General features: G+C 37.1%; 1 protein-coding gene across 1 annotated transcript in view; it reads left to right on the plus strand.

The window, feature by feature from the left end:
• The window catches only part of LOC308189328 (uncharacterized protein), a 301,527-nt gene that overhangs the window by 235,926 nt on the left and 48,280 nt on the right, over positions 1-17,321 (plus strand). Inside the window, exons 18-20 of the mRNA XM_080579258.1 lie at positions 409-661; positions 5,201-5,364; positions 10,603-10,762. Coding sequence (XP_080435384.1) covers positions 409-661; positions 5,201-5,364; positions 10,603-10,762 — 577 coding nt within the window. The remainder of the gene's footprint in view (positions 1-408; positions 662-5,200; positions 5,365-10,602; positions 10,763-17,321) is intronic.

Genomic DNA, 17,321 nt, shown 5'->3' on the forward strand with positions numbered 1-17,321 from the left:
GCTGCTGTGGTGCAGCAGTTTTTTTCCCCCTTCTTTAAATCTGCTCTCACAGAGGCACTAAAAACATCACCTATTAGTTTGGCTCTGGCCAACAGCAGGTCTCTTTGGAGCCAGCTGAAACTGGCCTGTATGGAGTAGCTGCTGGATTCTTCTCACAGAGGCCACCCCTGCAGGCCGTTGCTACCAAAACCTTGCCATGTAATGGCAGCCTGCACAGTCCCAAGGACCTAGAATTGTATTGACTGAACTGAGAGTTAGATGAGATCAAAGAATGAGAAGGCAGGAGGAGAAGGCTTTGTGTCTTTGAGTAACTTCATACGCTTGTGATTTACAATGCCATGTGCTGTGTGTGTTTTTTAATGGTTTGTCTAGGAGCACAGACAAACTCTCTCCTTTGCTAATTTACAGATTCCAGTTTTTACCTCACACTGTTGAGCTGTGCTACCAGAACTCCTTGCTGCAGACCAGTGAAGAGTTGTTTATGGTCATGGTGGGACCCCTAACCTTGAACACTGGGCTACTTCTTATGGTCCTGATCAAATGGGGCTGTCAGCAGCTGTTTGATTCATTCTCTTCCCTCTTGTCAAAGTTTATCATAGCTCTGGGACTCTGGACAGTGCTGGACCCCTTGGCAGTGTTTGTAGTGGATTCATTCCTGGGGGTAAGTCACTTAAAATAACTTGGACATGAGTCTTTGATGTAGAATTTTGTTTTATTCAGTGAATCTGTGGAAGATATGAAATTCCACCCCCGGCAATGGAACATGAAAGTTAAAAAGAAATTAAATAATAATGTTATTCTTTACCTTTTTATTAACAAAATTCCCATCTAATGGAGTCACCATGTTTCTACATAAAATTAAGAGCACTGCACAAGTCATATATGGATATAAGAAAATGAACACACCAGTGGAATGATTGCATCTGTTTTGAAAAGGATTACTGCAATTTTGGATGTTAGCGGAGATGAGTTAATGAGTGGTCCTGATTATTAGCATTTGAGATATTTCTGAGCACTGAAACAGAGAAAATGAAAAAAGAGCAAAAGCAAAGCAAAAGGAGAGGGTATTGTGCACTTCTTTGACATGCAAGGTAGTTAACAACATTTTGTGAAACACCTAGAGAGACTTGTAAGATAGGAAGACGGACATCTTTATGGAAACACCCCCGTCGTATTAAAGTCATATGTTCAAAGCCCTCAGCTCTACCTGTGCCTACATATGGTCTGTGTAGCACGTCTGTACATTGGTGGCAAGGGGACTTCTGTCACATATGAGGTAGTGGCCAGTCTCCCGGAACATGCCTTTCAGATCCAGATCTCACTGTGCACGTGGCACAGGGTCCTTTTGATGGGCACAGGGTGCTGTAAATTTTTGTGAGGGTGTGATACTGTCCTTCCCCTGCCTGGTTTTAAAGACATCTATTTCTGCTGTTCACTACAAATCAAACAGTAATCTACAGTCCTTGTCATGTATCAGGTCTTTTCATGTCTCTTGATTCCTTATTCACTAACCTGAGCTCTCCTTTTAAGTCCTGTTAAAATGTGATTGTCCATTGCTTATATACCATTTCCCACTGTGGTGTTTTTCAAAATTAAAATTCACCTGTTCAAGTTTAATTGTGACTTGCTTGGGAAGTAATGCCTTATTTTTAGCATGTGACAACACACTGTAGTTTTCACTTGGACAGCCTGGCTTTTTGTTTGTTTGCATGCTTGCTTGCTTGCCTGTTTTTAATTTCATGGTGCAAGCCATGCACAGAATTGAGTTTTAATTGTAATTACTCAGATGAAGATTTTTTTTTTTTCCTGAGGAGGAAAATGGGTATTTTCCCAATATCTAGGCTAGAAATATCTATTTTTTTACACACACACACACCATTTGTGTATTAAAAAATATGGAGGAAAGGCCTGAGTGTGGTCTACTTTGTCTTTACCACAATTACATTGAGAAAATTGTGCTTTTGACTTCAGTAAAATTGTGCTTGGTTTGAGTCAGGCTGGCTTTGTTACCAATTTCAAATAGAGCTTGTTTGCTTGGTCAGAGGGAAATGTGAGATATGAATAAGGTAAGTTTTCATTACAGTGCACACCCCCCTCTGTACTTCGTACTGAAAATTTGGCAATTTTACCCACTGAGACTATCATTGATAGAAACTCCTTTGTTCAAATATTACACTATATACTATGTGCATCCTTTCCAAAATGAAACTGTCTCTTACACGTGTTTTTGGTATTCCCTTCATGATTTTTTTTCTCCTGGCATTCTTTCAGCAGCTATTTCAGATTTACTTGCCAATCGATTTCAGATCAAGCCTTTTTGAATGTTGTGCTGTAGTAATATGAGTTATTTTAGTGCTAGAATATGTTTTACCATCCTAAATGGATTTAATACTTATGAAAGATGACAGAGAGCCTTGGGGACAAAGGTTTTGTTGCTTACTATTTTTTTTAAATTATTATTAAGGGAAGACTAGTTAATATTTGAATGTTTGGGGGATTTCAGCTCTTAATGTGAGATACTGTGTCAAATGTGTGAATCCAGGCTTGTTTTGCAGAAGGATCATTCAAGGGGTAAGAAACTTGCCTATGACTGTGATGAATTCAGTTTGAGTTCTGCCAGAGTTTTCCTGGGACCACTCACTTTGTATAGCTTGTAAAATGCACAGTAGCACCTCTCTAGCAACATGGATATTTGTCATCGTAAAAAAACATTAGGGACTGAAGTGCTCATATGACCATCATTGTGTGATGTGACAAGTACAGAAGACAGATATTGATGAATGCTATTTAAACAATTTAAAATTAAGACACCTTTCTTGGATTGTCTCTTTGAAGAGCACAGGACTGTCACAACTGCATAGGTAGAAAGAAATTGATAGGGAGATACACTTCCCCATGCCATTTTTTTTCTCTTGCCAGAAAGAACTGCTTGGATAAGAAAGAAACGTATCCTTATTTGCCATTCATAATTTTGCTTCTCTGGAGGGATATCGAAACATGAGTGCTCTGCAGAGGGTTTTCTTTAGTAGACAGTCTGTTTGGTAAGAAAGGGATGGAGGCAGCCAACTTCTAATGCAACAAGAGCGAGTAAAACAGGGAGATAGAACCAAGAGGTTTTTTTTTTTTTTTACTATTATTTTTTAAAAAAAGAATACTGGCAGATCTAAATTAGTGACTAGTCTCTATATGTCATTGCTGGTCTCCCACGACCTGTAATTTCCATTATAGAAACCTGGCAGTGTTGCAAAGGGTGGAGACAGAACAAAAGTATAGTCAAGAATTTTATTCTTTGTACAGCTCATCACAGGACTTGTAAATGTCACTCCTTTACTATGCATGTCAGCCAAAAATAGGGAGAAAGTTTTGACTCTCCTAAGGATTAGTCCAGGCAAGTTGTTCCAGAAGATGCAGGTTTCCTGAAGCTCAAAGGTCACCAACTCCCTCTCTGAAAGATAAATAATGGGTTTTTTGGTGGTGCAGTTTCACATGTCCTTGCAGAACATGTTAATAGGATTCAGCTTGAATACTGCTCTCACTGTGTCACTTTAAAAAGAAAAAAGTGAATAGAAGAATTTATTTTAGCTCTGAGAAGTAGACCTCTGATTCAAGTAGTTGAATTCTTCTAAATCGATCCAGCAGAGGGCAATAATATGTCAATACAGTAGCTAGTTCTTAAGAACTAGATATGGAAAAAAACAAGGGGGGAGGAAATCACATAGATTTTTTGGAAAATCTGTTCCCACATTTTACTGGAAGTATATCGAAACATAGTGTGCTGCAAAACCCTCAGGACTCTTTGTGAATCAGTGTTAAAATACACTAAGTGCATTATTCCCAATTACATTACAATTTTTATTCTATGAATATTAATTCCTTACTGAGATTTATTATGTTAGAGATTTATTTTATCCACAGTAGAAGGAAAATAGTTATTTATGTTTATTTTGATACAGAGCAATTGAACAAAAAGTATTAATTGCATAGCTAACTAGGATATATAATGGTTATGTATCTTTGGAGAATCTATTAATGACGCAACTTACAGCTGCTACTTTGTACAATTAAAAGGTATCTTTAACTCCACCACAGCAGTGGGAGTATAGTATAGTCAGATCTCTTCAGTAGTACTGGTTTCACTGTGTCTCTGTTTCTTCTCAGGAAGGAATGAAATTGAGTAAGAGGGTTGCACCATAAAATAATGTTTATGCTTGTTGCTTCTTCAGAGTTACAGGCTGTTCTTTGTGGCTTCTCACATGGGACTGACTGGATGCTAAGAGTGGGGTCTGAGGGCAATATCTCATTTTCTGACTTAAAACATTCCAGGCAGACATGGTAATGCATGTACATAAATTGACATACTGCTTTATAAGGGGGAACTTGTCTCTTTTGCACTTAAAGAAGGTCAACCTCTTTGGGCAAAACTTAAAACTCTGCTGGTATACCCTGTTGATCTCCTTGGAGTTGCTTTCTCCACTTTTTCTTACCTCATTGGGTCTCAGTGATGCTTGGTGAATCCACTACCTTCTTTGACTGATGATGTTGTTTGTAAGGCTAGTGGAAAAGCTATACTAGGTATCAGCTAGCAACACATGCAGACATGGTGATACTTCCACTGAGCTTTTCAGATAACATTATGGTTGGTTTTGCTTTCCAACAGTAGCACCAAACACTGACTTGTTTTGAAATTGGGAGTTGGAGCATATATACCATCCAAAGTGTACACGTTCAGAATGATATATGGGTATCTTGATGAGTCTGATAGGAACCAGTATTTTTCTTGCAACAAGGACACCTTATTTTGAGACTGGTCAGTTTGGAATTGTGCACTGGCTCAAGTTTTTTCTGCTCACTCAGCACTCCCAGCAACAGCAGCATAAATCATTCAATATTATTCCTCTGGTCATTGAAATAAGGCAAATTTCAGCCTTCCTCTCCATGAGCATGTGGCTCATGTGTTCCATGAGCCACATCTGTAGTGTAGATTTCAATGGTACTAAAATAAGCCAGAAAGTCATCTATGTAAGTTAAACATCTCATGGTTAATTTCAAACTTTGTGTCACAGACTCCTAGTTTCAAGATGTGTGAACCACAGATTACAGTTAACACTTATGAAGAAATTCAGGTTCTTTTATGTCTGTAGGTATATAGGCTAATTAAGTTTGGTGTTTGCTTATGTCAATCTTTTTTCCCCCATGGCAGCGACTTGCGAACAGTGTAGAGAAACCCATTGCTGATGCTGCAAAGCTCTACTGGGTCTTTCTAAGAACAGAAGAGTCGGGGATTCTCGGAGCACTAATCACTGTGATGCTTTACACAGTCCTGTTCATCATTTCCTCGACAGTGCTGTACCTTTACTTTCTAAGGTATGTCTCTTAGTTTCATTATTCGCTTAGGAATTTAGGCACAAGCTCCTTCTCTTGTAAGATAAAATAAGGTGATATCAGAAAAGATGTTTCGATGACACATGTCCAGAACCCAAAATTGCAGACAATCAAGGAGGTGTTGGCTCCTGTGGCCACAGTGAGTCAAAGAGGCAGCCATTCCACAAAAGGGATACAATTGGTATCATGAGTTTTCATTACGTCTATGAGCCTCTGTTCCATTGGCTTCCAACAGTGGTGTCTATTTTCACAGTTTAAACTTTAAAGTATGTGTACTTGCATTTAGGTACTTTGGAAGACCTTATCTTTAGACTTCCAAGTAGGGTTTTTGTGAGAAATAGGAAAAAGTCATAAAGTTACATATGGTATAAAGTGCAAAATCTCTCTCTGAGTCTGCAGTGGCCCCCAGTCTTATAGCCTTTAGATGACAAGATTTTTGGCTTGATGTGACTGAGGCTTAAACACAGTTCATGATGTAGAATCATAGAATCATAGAATCATAGAATATCCCGAGTTGAAAGGGACCCATAAGGATCATCAAGTCCAACTCCTGGCACAGATGTGACTTATTCCAACTCATTTTTCCATGACTTTTTCATATTATCAGTATTGCTAGTCTTCAGTTCATCATGAAATTTGACCGTCTGACTTTCCTACCACCCGTCTGGCTGGCACCATTAACTGTACAGGCAAAAGGGACAGGTGCGGGACACTGGAAATAAATGAGATTGGTTATCTAATATATTGCCTTAAAAAGTGTTGTTTTTTTTCTGAACAATTCATCCATAATGCAGTATGAATGTTGTACTGGCATTTGATTCACTTCAGCAATGAACACTGAATAAGCACCAATAAAAAACTGTATGCAAAGGCAATGTCTAGGCAGGTATAAGAATAGCAAAGCTCAGCATACTCCCTCCATCTGACAGAATCATCCTTCAGTCTCCTTTGCACAAACTCCATTGCAGCAGGCAGAAAAAGATAAATGGCAATCTACATTTCTGCATAGCATTTCAAAGCTCCTATATTCCTGGAAGCTGTACACAACTCCAATGTACTGGTAGCCTAGTTAATTAGTTTCTGAGATGTTAATGCCTTCTTAATCATTGACTTAATAGTTTTGAATAGCTTCATAAGTTTTAGCTGCTGTCATTTATTACTCAGGAAAATTAATTTAAATTAAAACATTTGTAAGGCAGGTTTTTTATGAGAATATTACCAACATCTTCATTGTCTGGGGAACAGGTGCAAGATCATCAAAGGTTTCTTTCCTTCTGGATCAATTTTCCCATAATGTTTTCCAGTAAAGGGGTCGGGGAAGAATGTTACTTGGGGAAAAATGTTGTCTTAGTACAACACATTTTAAAAATGATTCATAGCAAAATACCAAAACAAAGGAAAGATAACAAAATCTGTTACTGTGCATAAGGTCTTTGAAGTTCTTTGCCTGATAACAAAAACAAACATTTTGAATACTGGAGTCTGTGAAGAGTGAAGTTATACCGTGAGCTTCTGAGATTGGATAAACTTTCTTTTCCTCATCAGTCCATACCTCAACAAGATGGGAACTTTGGACCTACCTAGGATACTTAAGCAACACACAGTCCACTAATGATAGCATTAAAACATTTTTCAAATATCTTTAGGGAAAACATCTCCGCAATTCATAACTTTAACTCTGTTCCCTTAATATTGATATAATGGCATTTGTTTCTAAGATAAAAGGGTATTGTAAACAAGACATCCCTTTGTGTGAATAGTCCTCAGCTGTTATATCCCAGAAGTATGCTTCTTCTAAGTGTTGAGTGATGTCTTTTGTGTCCTCAGACATTGGTCCACAGGAAAGACTTTGTCCCTTGGGTGCCATTGTTTGGAATTACTCACTTATTTGCCATTTAGCAGAATTGTTCAGTATAAAAAAATATAAAAAGTATTAAAAGTATAAAAATATAATAATAATATAATATATATATTTATATAATATATAAATAAATATATGTTATGTATTGTATATTATATATTGTATAAATAATATAATATTTATATTTATATTAAATTATTTATAATTTATATAAAATATGTAAAAGTATAAAATTGTTTCAGTGTAAAAAAATGAGAAGAACAGTGAACCCACCAGAACACCAAAGAAAGTAGGGGAAGTACCTGTTTCTGACAGAGCTGGAAAGCCTTGTGGCAGCACTGATGGACAACTCATTGGAAGGGGATAAACAGCAGTAGGCATCTATTTGCATCTTTATAAAACAACATACCTCATTAAAACTGTCTCCCCTTGGGTGACTTGGGAGTCTGTAGTACCTGTAGCATGGAGAGATATGCTCATTACTTTTTGAAAAAATGTAGTGGCACTGGTTACAATTCCTTCATTTTAATTCCACTAGACAGTAGAAACAGTCAGGAATTTGTTGGTGAAATGTTTCCTGCACTGTGAGAAAATCCAGACCCATCTTATCTAAAAGTGTCTGCTGGAAAGGGTTTATGTCTAAATTTCCTGGTATTTAATTTATCTTTTTTTTTTTTTAAAAAAAGCTTCAAAATTCTACATTTTTCAATATTAAAAGCAAAATGATTTTTTTTACAGATGTTTTCAAAAAAACGTGAGAAAGTCTCAAATAAAGACATAATATATTGTTATAAGCAATCTACCATTCAGTTTTTGGTTTGTGTAAATTTTTGAGAAGTCCATTTTTTGATCTGACTTTGGATAGAAAGCCATTTCAATGTTTTTTGATCTTCTTTGTGACAAATAAATGAACTTGTAGATATTATATTGCATCTCATATCTCTAGGCAATAGCATCTGAGTTTTGATTTGCTCTTTATTGCATTAGCAATAGAAATTATTCCTATTATACTTATAGAAGCCAAGTTAAGATGCAAGAAGTGTTTTATTAGTTTTCCTGCCAAAGAAAAGAAATACAAGCAGGTAACAGAAGCAGGCTGAGTATATTTGGGCAAAAGGAACAACGCTGGAAGACAGGCTTCATGATTCCTAATTAATTCAAAGTTAATTATATTGTTTATAACCATGCACTTAAAATCTTCATATAGAAAATGTTTATGGCAGCAAATAGGCAGTAATTTAACTGCATTAAATTTTGCTTCATTTAAAATAAGAATGTTACATTAAGTGAGCTTAAATAAATGGCAAGGTCTTGTTCTTGTTTAGCAAGATAAGTGGCAAGTTATTGAAATCGCTGACCTGGAATTTCAAAGACAAACAGCATAAAATATCACTGTTTTGAGATGAGTAGGCGGCCAGAAAGCCCACCAGCTTGATTACAAGTTTTTCAACTAAGCTCAAGATATTACTAAAGTATGAGTCAATATTTGCAAAAATGTGTCTGTTGTAAAATAAACATCTAATGTAGATACAAAGAGTAAGAGAAAAACTTTTATTTGAAGAGGCTGTGGAATATGCAAAATTATGCTGTGAAAGGTATTAATTATATTTTAAAAAAACTTCTATTCCATAATGTGTTTTAAGATGCCTTAGTACTCTTCCCTACCTCAGCATTGATTTGCATTCCATTCTTTGGATTTTCTTCTATTATTTCCTGATACTCAGTTTATATTCCCAGGATTAGCTACATCTCAATTACGTTGTTTTCTGTCCAGTCTCCTGTTTGGATAAGGGAATCCCAAGCTGACATCTAGGAAACTACAGTAAATTTATGGCTACACCTTCAAAAATGAATGTTTCAAAAAGGGAGGGTTTTAAAAAAATGTACATAGAAACCCTTTGCAGCAAAGCAGGAGATATAAACCCCTAATCTGATGGTGAGCTCAGCTGCCAGATTTCAGTATTGGAATAGCTACTCAACTGCAGAAATTCCTGGATATAGAGCTTGACCCTAAGGTACATATTCACCTTGGAAGTTAAAGCTAAAGCTCCTCCTGAGATCAAGTTGAAAAACTGCCTTTTGGTGCCTCTCCTTATTTCTGTTCCATACTAAATCTCAGTTTGGTGCAAAATTGTACTAAACAGTTTACTGAGTGTGCTTCACTGCAATTCCTGTGTGCGCTGTAAGGTGAGATGTAGAGCTAGTGTAAATGTGAACTTTATTCTGATTTGGTTGATCAGTCTGCTTCCCTCCACCTACCCATTGCTTAGCAAATACATGCCAACACAACACCCAAGAATAAGGATCAGCCACAAAACTGCTTCTAGTGTTGCTGCACATGAAAAGGATAAGAGTTCAGGGGGTTAAAGAATCTGTGCCTGTGCTCATTTCCACCTGCCAATGAATGAAAACACCTGTGCAGCACCACAGAAATCTGGGCTTTTTGTTGGTTGCAAAGCCACACAGAAATCCCTGTGCTTCTCATGACTACCCAGCCAGTCTCTGTGAAGGATGGAAAAGCTGAGATTGGCACCAAGCAATGACTGAAGAGTAATAAAATATGAGCTTGGAAGAGGGTACAAAAGGAAAGACCTCAGTTCAGTATCCAAGATTGAGATATTGAGATTCCACATTTTCAGATTTTTTTTTTCTTTTTTTTCTGAGACCCTGGTTTTGGAATAATAGTAGAATGAGAAAGAGGTTCCATTTCAATTTAACAACGGTGTTTTTAAGTTTTAAAGTTCATCTAAGGCTGAAAATGAGGCACTAGGCTTTTCCAAAAGCCTCACAATATTTCTTGGTTTCACCTACATTAAGAAATACCACACAGCAAGCCTTTCTTGTGGTAGAGAATTTTACTGTGTAGTGCTTATTCAGTTCCCTACCACAGCACAGAAATGTCATAGGAAAACAAAACCAACAAATGAAATGAACTTTTCTAACATCAAGAGAAGTTTAGATTGTACAGACTTCAGGTTTGGCGTTGAAAAAATCACGAGTAGTTCCTTCTCCATATGATGTGGTTTGCCCATTATTAAACTCTGGCACAACAGGACTTCCACTCATGCCTAAGTGGAGGTACTACATGTTAGCACTAGGGCTAGTTACCCAGCCCAAAGCTGAGAACAGACATTGGACACTTCTGAAGATCATGACCTCCTTTGAAAGTCAGTATCTTGTAATAACTAAAATAAATTGCTGCTTAGAGTTATGTGATTTGACTCAGGTGTTGTAAAGTGTTCAGAGATTTGGATGGGAGGGAGTTGTATGTTGGAGAACCTGTGGGATAGAAGCTTCTTATTCCTTAAGGAAAAAAAAAAAAAAAAGGAAAAAGAAAAGTGTGTCACTTCTGTCTTTAGGCTACATAATGAAGGGTGGCTGTTGGATCTATTTCAACGCATTCATGGTGAAGAAGGTGCATTCTTCGTTCCACTGGATTTAGAGATTTCCAGTCAGGAGCTGAGCTACATTATGAAAAGAGCTGAGCAGTGGAGAGGAATCAAAGGTGAAAGACGGATGGTGAGTGGCAAAGTGTGTTCAAGAAGAGTCTGTGATGCACTAGTCCAAATTAATGCTTAGTATTCCTGGATATTACCTGAAAGGACATAGATATACAAGAAAATGATTCCTAGGGGCTTTTTTTTTTTTTTTTGGATGGAGAAGCTAAGAAGCATGTTCAGGAGATTTTTGTGAGAAGGTTGTATGTGCATTGCCTGAACATCCTGAGGGATTACAATCTGGTTAGTATCCAAAGGCTTAACAGCATCAGTGACAGCAAAGATTATTTATGCCATCTGGTGATTTCCGACTGAGTCATAGAGACTTGCTGTATGTTTAAATGTCAGCATCATCCCAGAGAAGTTCTTAACCACCTGAGCAAGCTGGGAAGCCCCATAGACAAGTCAGGTCTACCCCAAGCAAGGGCATGGATGGGGCCGCCCAGAGGAGGGGCATGAGTTCAGTGAGTCAGGAGGAGTGACAGCCACTGTCCTTCCTGGCCTTTTCTTGCCAGGGCTGCCCAGAAGAGTGGGCTGAGTTGGAACTGTGCAGTGGGAGGTAAGAAAGGTCTGAGTTGGTCTGCACTACTTTGGTTATCAAAACAACTCTGTTTTTCCATTAGGACACTAACCTCTAGTCCTATATACAGACTTTAAACTGTGATATGCAGGAGATATATTTATACCTGTGTTTGCAAAGTGTCCAGTGTTGGTGTTCCCAACCACAAATATGACTTCTGATCTTAATGGCTTTCAGAGAATTGAAAATACCAGAAGAAACAGGGTCAGTAACCTGCAAGGCACATGTTCTCTCTTGTTCTCCAACTTTGGATTGGCATTGTTAATTCCCATAGGACTATCATATGAAACAGCTCTTGGACAATAATTAAAGTGCTCATCAATTGGATTTATATGTCTGTGCCTCTGAGCACAATGCTTTGTTCAGTAACTCTACTGCTTCAAGGTAAAAATGAACAAATTCCAGTTAGGAAGGAAATTAGCCCTCTTAAACATGTCTGAGTTGTTTGTTTTGTTTTCTTTTTTAACCCAGTGATTTCACATTAGGGTCTGCAGGTTTTTCAAGTCACTATAGCTACCTCTGAAAGATCAGCAGTTTATATAAATATATAGCCTCAGTTGTCACTGTTATAAACATCTGACACAGCTGTAATTATTTTCCACTTTTTTTTTTTTCGTGTATGTGTGTGATGACAGTTTGGACCCTGAAAGGAAAAATAAAAAGGCGAATGTACGAATTGAATGAAAAAGCAGATACTCAGTAAGCTTATTTTTTCCTGAATTGCAGAACACCAAGCTGCATTTCAATAGGGAAAGAGGGAAAGGGTTTAAATGAGAGAACGAGCTCCCACAGCCACCTGCCTCAGACATTCCTGCTTTTTATGTGCATAGCACTTTTTTGCTTTACACCAGTAAGCTAAATAAACTCCCCTCCTCCCCCCCCCCCCAAAAAAAATACAAAAAACCACCTTTCTGTGGTAAGTCAAAACAAAGCCATATGATTGGTTGGTTTCTACTACCTTTGTTATATGTCAAATAAGTTTAAACAAAGAATATATGGTGGATTTCATTTTACATGCCTAGACTACCAGTACCATATGGAAAAGGTATTGGTGGATAAGGCAACTGCAAACAACTACTCTTTTGTTTAACTACTTAATGTGTTTCTAATAATATTACCAGCATATTGTTTTTTTACAGCAGTGCAGAAACAGTTGAGTGAAAAAAAAAAAAAAAGCAAAAGTAGTAGAGGATGGGGGTGAAAAGAAATGGAAAAGAGTAGAAACAAAATTTGCTTTTCTGTACACAGATAGGCTCTGCCTGTCTGGAAGAAATCTGGAGTGTCTATTGCTAAAATAAGTCATGGTAACATTGTTCTCAGGACATAATTTTGAGGAACATGATCTATGGCTATAGACATGTAAGTGGTTCTGCTCTCAAAGTGCAGGTTGGCATGTATGAAATGCCATATTGAAGGGGACCTGACCTTGCCCAGAGACCCTTTAAAAATGGACCCAGCCTCAGTCAGATCCAGTAGCAGGGAGGGTGCAGTCAGAGCAGAGAGAAGATGCCCCTATGCTGCACAGGGAGCAGTGCATATTTTATTTCAATTAGAGTGGGGTGATGAATGCTTTTGCCTCTGCCCTAAGTCCTCAAATTTCTGATTCTTATTCTGCCTACATCTGCACCAGTTTCATGCCTTTCCTTTATATCAGCCCTAGCCAAATGCCAGGCTGTGATAATGAACATTCCTGTTCTGTACAGGATATACTAGTACAAACAATATGAGCAGAAAGGAATAATGGGGAAAGAGTGAAGAAGTTTGCTTCCTTGACAGCAGTAAGATCTCTTCCACTTGCTTCTGTGGGCATAGGATCTACCTGAAAATGAGCAAAATTTGTGCGTGGAAAATACTGCCCCAAACTCCTGAGCTATCTGTATGAATATTGTGAAAAAAGAAACGATATTCTTCAGAAATGTGAAATCTTCCCTGTCTGCTCCAATTTTTTGCTTATATTATTTTGATGGAACCAGGATTCATAAACTCTTTGGCAAATCTAGTTTTGTAGCAAAAAATATATTCCACTCCAGAAATATGTTCTCCACATGGAGCATCTCCCTGCAAGATCAGGAACTATGTTTTCAGGTCTTTTATTCTCCTTGACATTGAAAATTCTGAAAGACCCTTTTTGCTGCCATGAATTTGCATAAGGTATTTATCTTGTCCTTTTCTTTTTGTGTGTCTAATTGTACGAAGTAATCAGTATGGAAGACACATCACCAGGTCTTATTGCGTGCATTATTAATGTGTTAATTTTTAAATAAGATACCAAATTAACTGTGAGTGGTTTTTATAAAGGGAAGCATGAGACTGTCATATCTTTTATCATTCCATATAAAAAATATATTTTAAATGGAGGTCATTCAAGTAAATAGTCAGTCAAACCTTCTGGAAAAAATAGGTCTACATTTTTGCAGTATTTTCTTGCTATTAACCGTGTGCTTTTCATTTTTATTCCCTGGATTAAAAATTTCTCCATAAATGGGTATTTTATAATATGCTTAATTTCCTTTTATTAAATTGATAAATGCAGCAGCAGAGGACACATTTACAGTATGATGAGAATTTAAGGTTATTGCATTTTTTAATTTTTATATTGTTCACAGAAGTGATTTGTCATTGGTGGAATGACGTCCATGCCATCATTTCAAAGTATTTTTAGTCATTCTTTTGATAGGAAAGAGGTCACTTTCTGTAGACCAGGAAGACATCACTCTATTAAACTAATTTGCCTACATGCAAATTTTGTCATTTTTACCTCATTAACTATTTATCATAAAGTAAAAATATATATATATTCATGAAGGGGCAGCTAGCAGCCTGATGGAGCTGGAACTAATATTTTGCAACTCTAATGTTTTTTTGCATCCTTAATTAGATAGCATAAGGTTGATATGATTAGGTCAGGATGTAGTGTTTTTCATTAAAATACATTTTAGAAGCTGTATTCATAATCTGCCCTTGCAATTAAATAATGAGCCTATGAGTTTAATATTATTGACCCAATTATTATCCCATGGAAAAGCATACCTTTAATAAATTTGTGCCGTAGGACCTTCATTAGCAACAAAAAGAATTATATTTCTAGGTACATAGATTACATGGCCACAATCACATTTATGCAGTAGTTAGGAATGCACCAAAGAGAAAGCCACCAAAGCCCAGCACAGCACAGAAACAACACCTGATTATTTTGTAAGAAGTCATTTACAATGTATTTAACAAGGCAGGCTGCAAAGAGGTAAAAATGCTGCTTGCCAACGCAGGCAGAAACATTTGCAGAAACAGTGTTCTGTGCACCTTCTACTAGAGGGAAGCCTGAATCTCCACCCCTCAGCCTTACTAGATGGAGAGGCAGATGTGTATATTTATGGAGCTTTATGGAGATGGGCATATATTAACTGTATGTCAAATTCCAGAGTTGGGAATATTGGGACCAACTGCAGACAGCAATACATTAACTCACCATTGGTCAGTGGGAGATCAGGATTTCAGCCTGGCTTTTTTCTTTTTGGTAGATGTTCCAAAAGTGACAAAGTCTCTCTGTCCTCACCAAGCAACCAGTTTCCCGAACTAGGTTAAGTGAGTTCAGAGCAAGGTATCCAGTGAGGGTTTATTTTGCCCCATCAAGTAGGAGGACAATAATAACAGAATAAGAAAAAGAAAGTATTTCTAGTTAAAAAATTTCTGACCAAGGATGGTTTTCTGAACTGGGTCTGTGGTGGCTGGATTTGTTGTTAGAGATGTATGATATCCAGTGCATCATTTTGCTCATGTTTAAAGTCTCTGAACTATTTATCACGTGAATTGCTATCGGAAGGCGTAAGAAGGAAAGAAATCTGTCCCTCAGTGATTTTTACTGGATTTAGCTCTTAATATACTGCCATTTCTTGCAGTAGGACTTTTTACATATGAATACTGCTGAGGAGGGAAGCTATACAAGCAGTTAAGCTGAAACAACAGCGTTAGTATATCAAGCATGGACCCCAAAGTCTTGCATGTAGAGAGGGTTTCTGAAAAAAATGCAAGCTCTATAGGCAAAAAGATAATGTGAAACCTACACTTGAAGTAAAGCCTGATGCACTGCAAAATTATTTTAATGAGACTAGAGCTAATTTTCTATTTCTAAAATGATATTATACTAAACCATAAAAAATTACTCTTCAGTAGTTTTTTGAAAGGAAAATATATTTGTAATTATCTTGAACACACAATATTACTTCAGGGCCTATTATCGACACAATTTTTGGTACCACTTTACACTAATTTGCATTTATTACTCTCAGGCCAACTATTAATGTTAATAAATAAGTCATTAATACTTGTTATTTAATTGCTATCTATTTATTCCTGTTCAATAATGCATTAATTACTTGTGAATAGTTGAGGGCAAAATTCTGCCCTTGCTAGTGGAATCAGGAATGGCAGAGATAAAACAGGTGTTGGACACGTTGGTGTTGCAGGAACCACTGAGCTGACAAGAGCAAGTGCTTTAACCCACTTAGTGCAAGGAGGTGACATTTTCGTTTTGTCTTAGAGGAAGCTTCATGAGTCTCCAGATACCTGGTGAATATACTGACAGGACAATTAATGTATTTTCTGATTGAAATATTGTATGTATTTTCTGATATGATTTTCTGATTGTTGAGTACTAATCCGAGTGTGATTGTTTGCCTCTTTTTGGAGAAAACTGATATTTAGGAATGAATAAGGAGACAAGGCCAAATGTTGGACAAGAATATCAGACAGTTCGACAGAATCAAATAGATATGATCGTCTTTACATTAGATATTTCTGATGTGGCAAAGTAAATTTTTCCCGTGGACACAAATAGAAATTTTGCTATTGCATTTCAGGAAATTTGATTTCCAAAAGACAGGTGAAAAATATCAGGGGTATGGGCTATTTTGGGTTAAAGTAATAATAATAATAATATAGAGAACTGAGAAGGAAAGAGTAATAGCCTGATTCAGAACTGTGGGATCCTGAAGGAAAGGTTAGCAAATCACAAGGTGATCACAAGAGAAAAGAATGGAAAGTTGTTCTGGAATTTGTGCAAAAGATACAACCATTCCAAGGAAGATTTGAAGAAACTGAGCCAGATGTTATTTAAGAGAAAGTGATGGGAGAACAGCTATACAATCATGTTACTTCTGGTTGCCCTAAAGAATTATATTAATTAGAGATGATATCACTGAGTTAGATATCACTGGACTGCAAATGGAAAAATGAAAACATGTTGATAAATCAAAAGAATAGAAAATATAAATTTTCTTTGAATTTTCTCACTCTTCTTACAAACTTTTTCTGACTACCTTATATATGTATGTTCTACTTCATATACTTGGTATTATCTACTTAAAACCACAAATGGCTCGGATCTCTCAACCTGTGGTGGAAGACATGGCATTATAATTGTGACTTGTGGTTTCATTTCCCAAAACTAGTTCTGGTGATCTTTGAGAATCCTAACAATTTGTGAGTTCTCTGTCAAGTTCTTAGCCTAACCCCTTAGCGTAAAACTTTCTGGAGCTTCTCACAGAAGGTCTCTACACAGTGTCTCCAGCATTTTAGATTTTACCAAGAATCAGAAACTAGTTTACTGTGCTGTAAGAGTAGCATAGGGGATTAGAAAGCAGCAGTAAAGCCAAATTTGAGCATATCCAGAAATACTAACAGTAATATAGAATTTATTTCTTTCAGCCAGTATGAATAAATCACTATGTTGATCTGGAATAATGCACAGTTGTTTTTAACCAGTAGCAGTAAACTACCCTGCTAGTCCAGGACAATTCAGCTCAGCATACTGAAGCAACAAGTTTAGGCAATAAGAAATAATCACCTTTCTGCTACAGAAATCGTAGGAGGGAAACCTTGACCCCTTTGCAGTCAACAGCAAAACTTTCAGTGACTTCATTAGGGCCAGATTTTCAGTCTGTCTGTGGTAAGCAAGGGAGAAGGGAGGAAATAGGGCCATGTCAAAATGAACTTCTATGTGAAC

The sequence above is a fragment of the Anser brachyrhynchus genome (genome assembly GCF_964034855.1).
Source record: "Anser brachyrhynchus genome assembly, chromosome: 2".
Lineage (NCBI taxonomy): Eukaryota > Metazoa > Chordata > Aves > Anseriformes > Anatidae > Anser > Anser brachyrhynchus.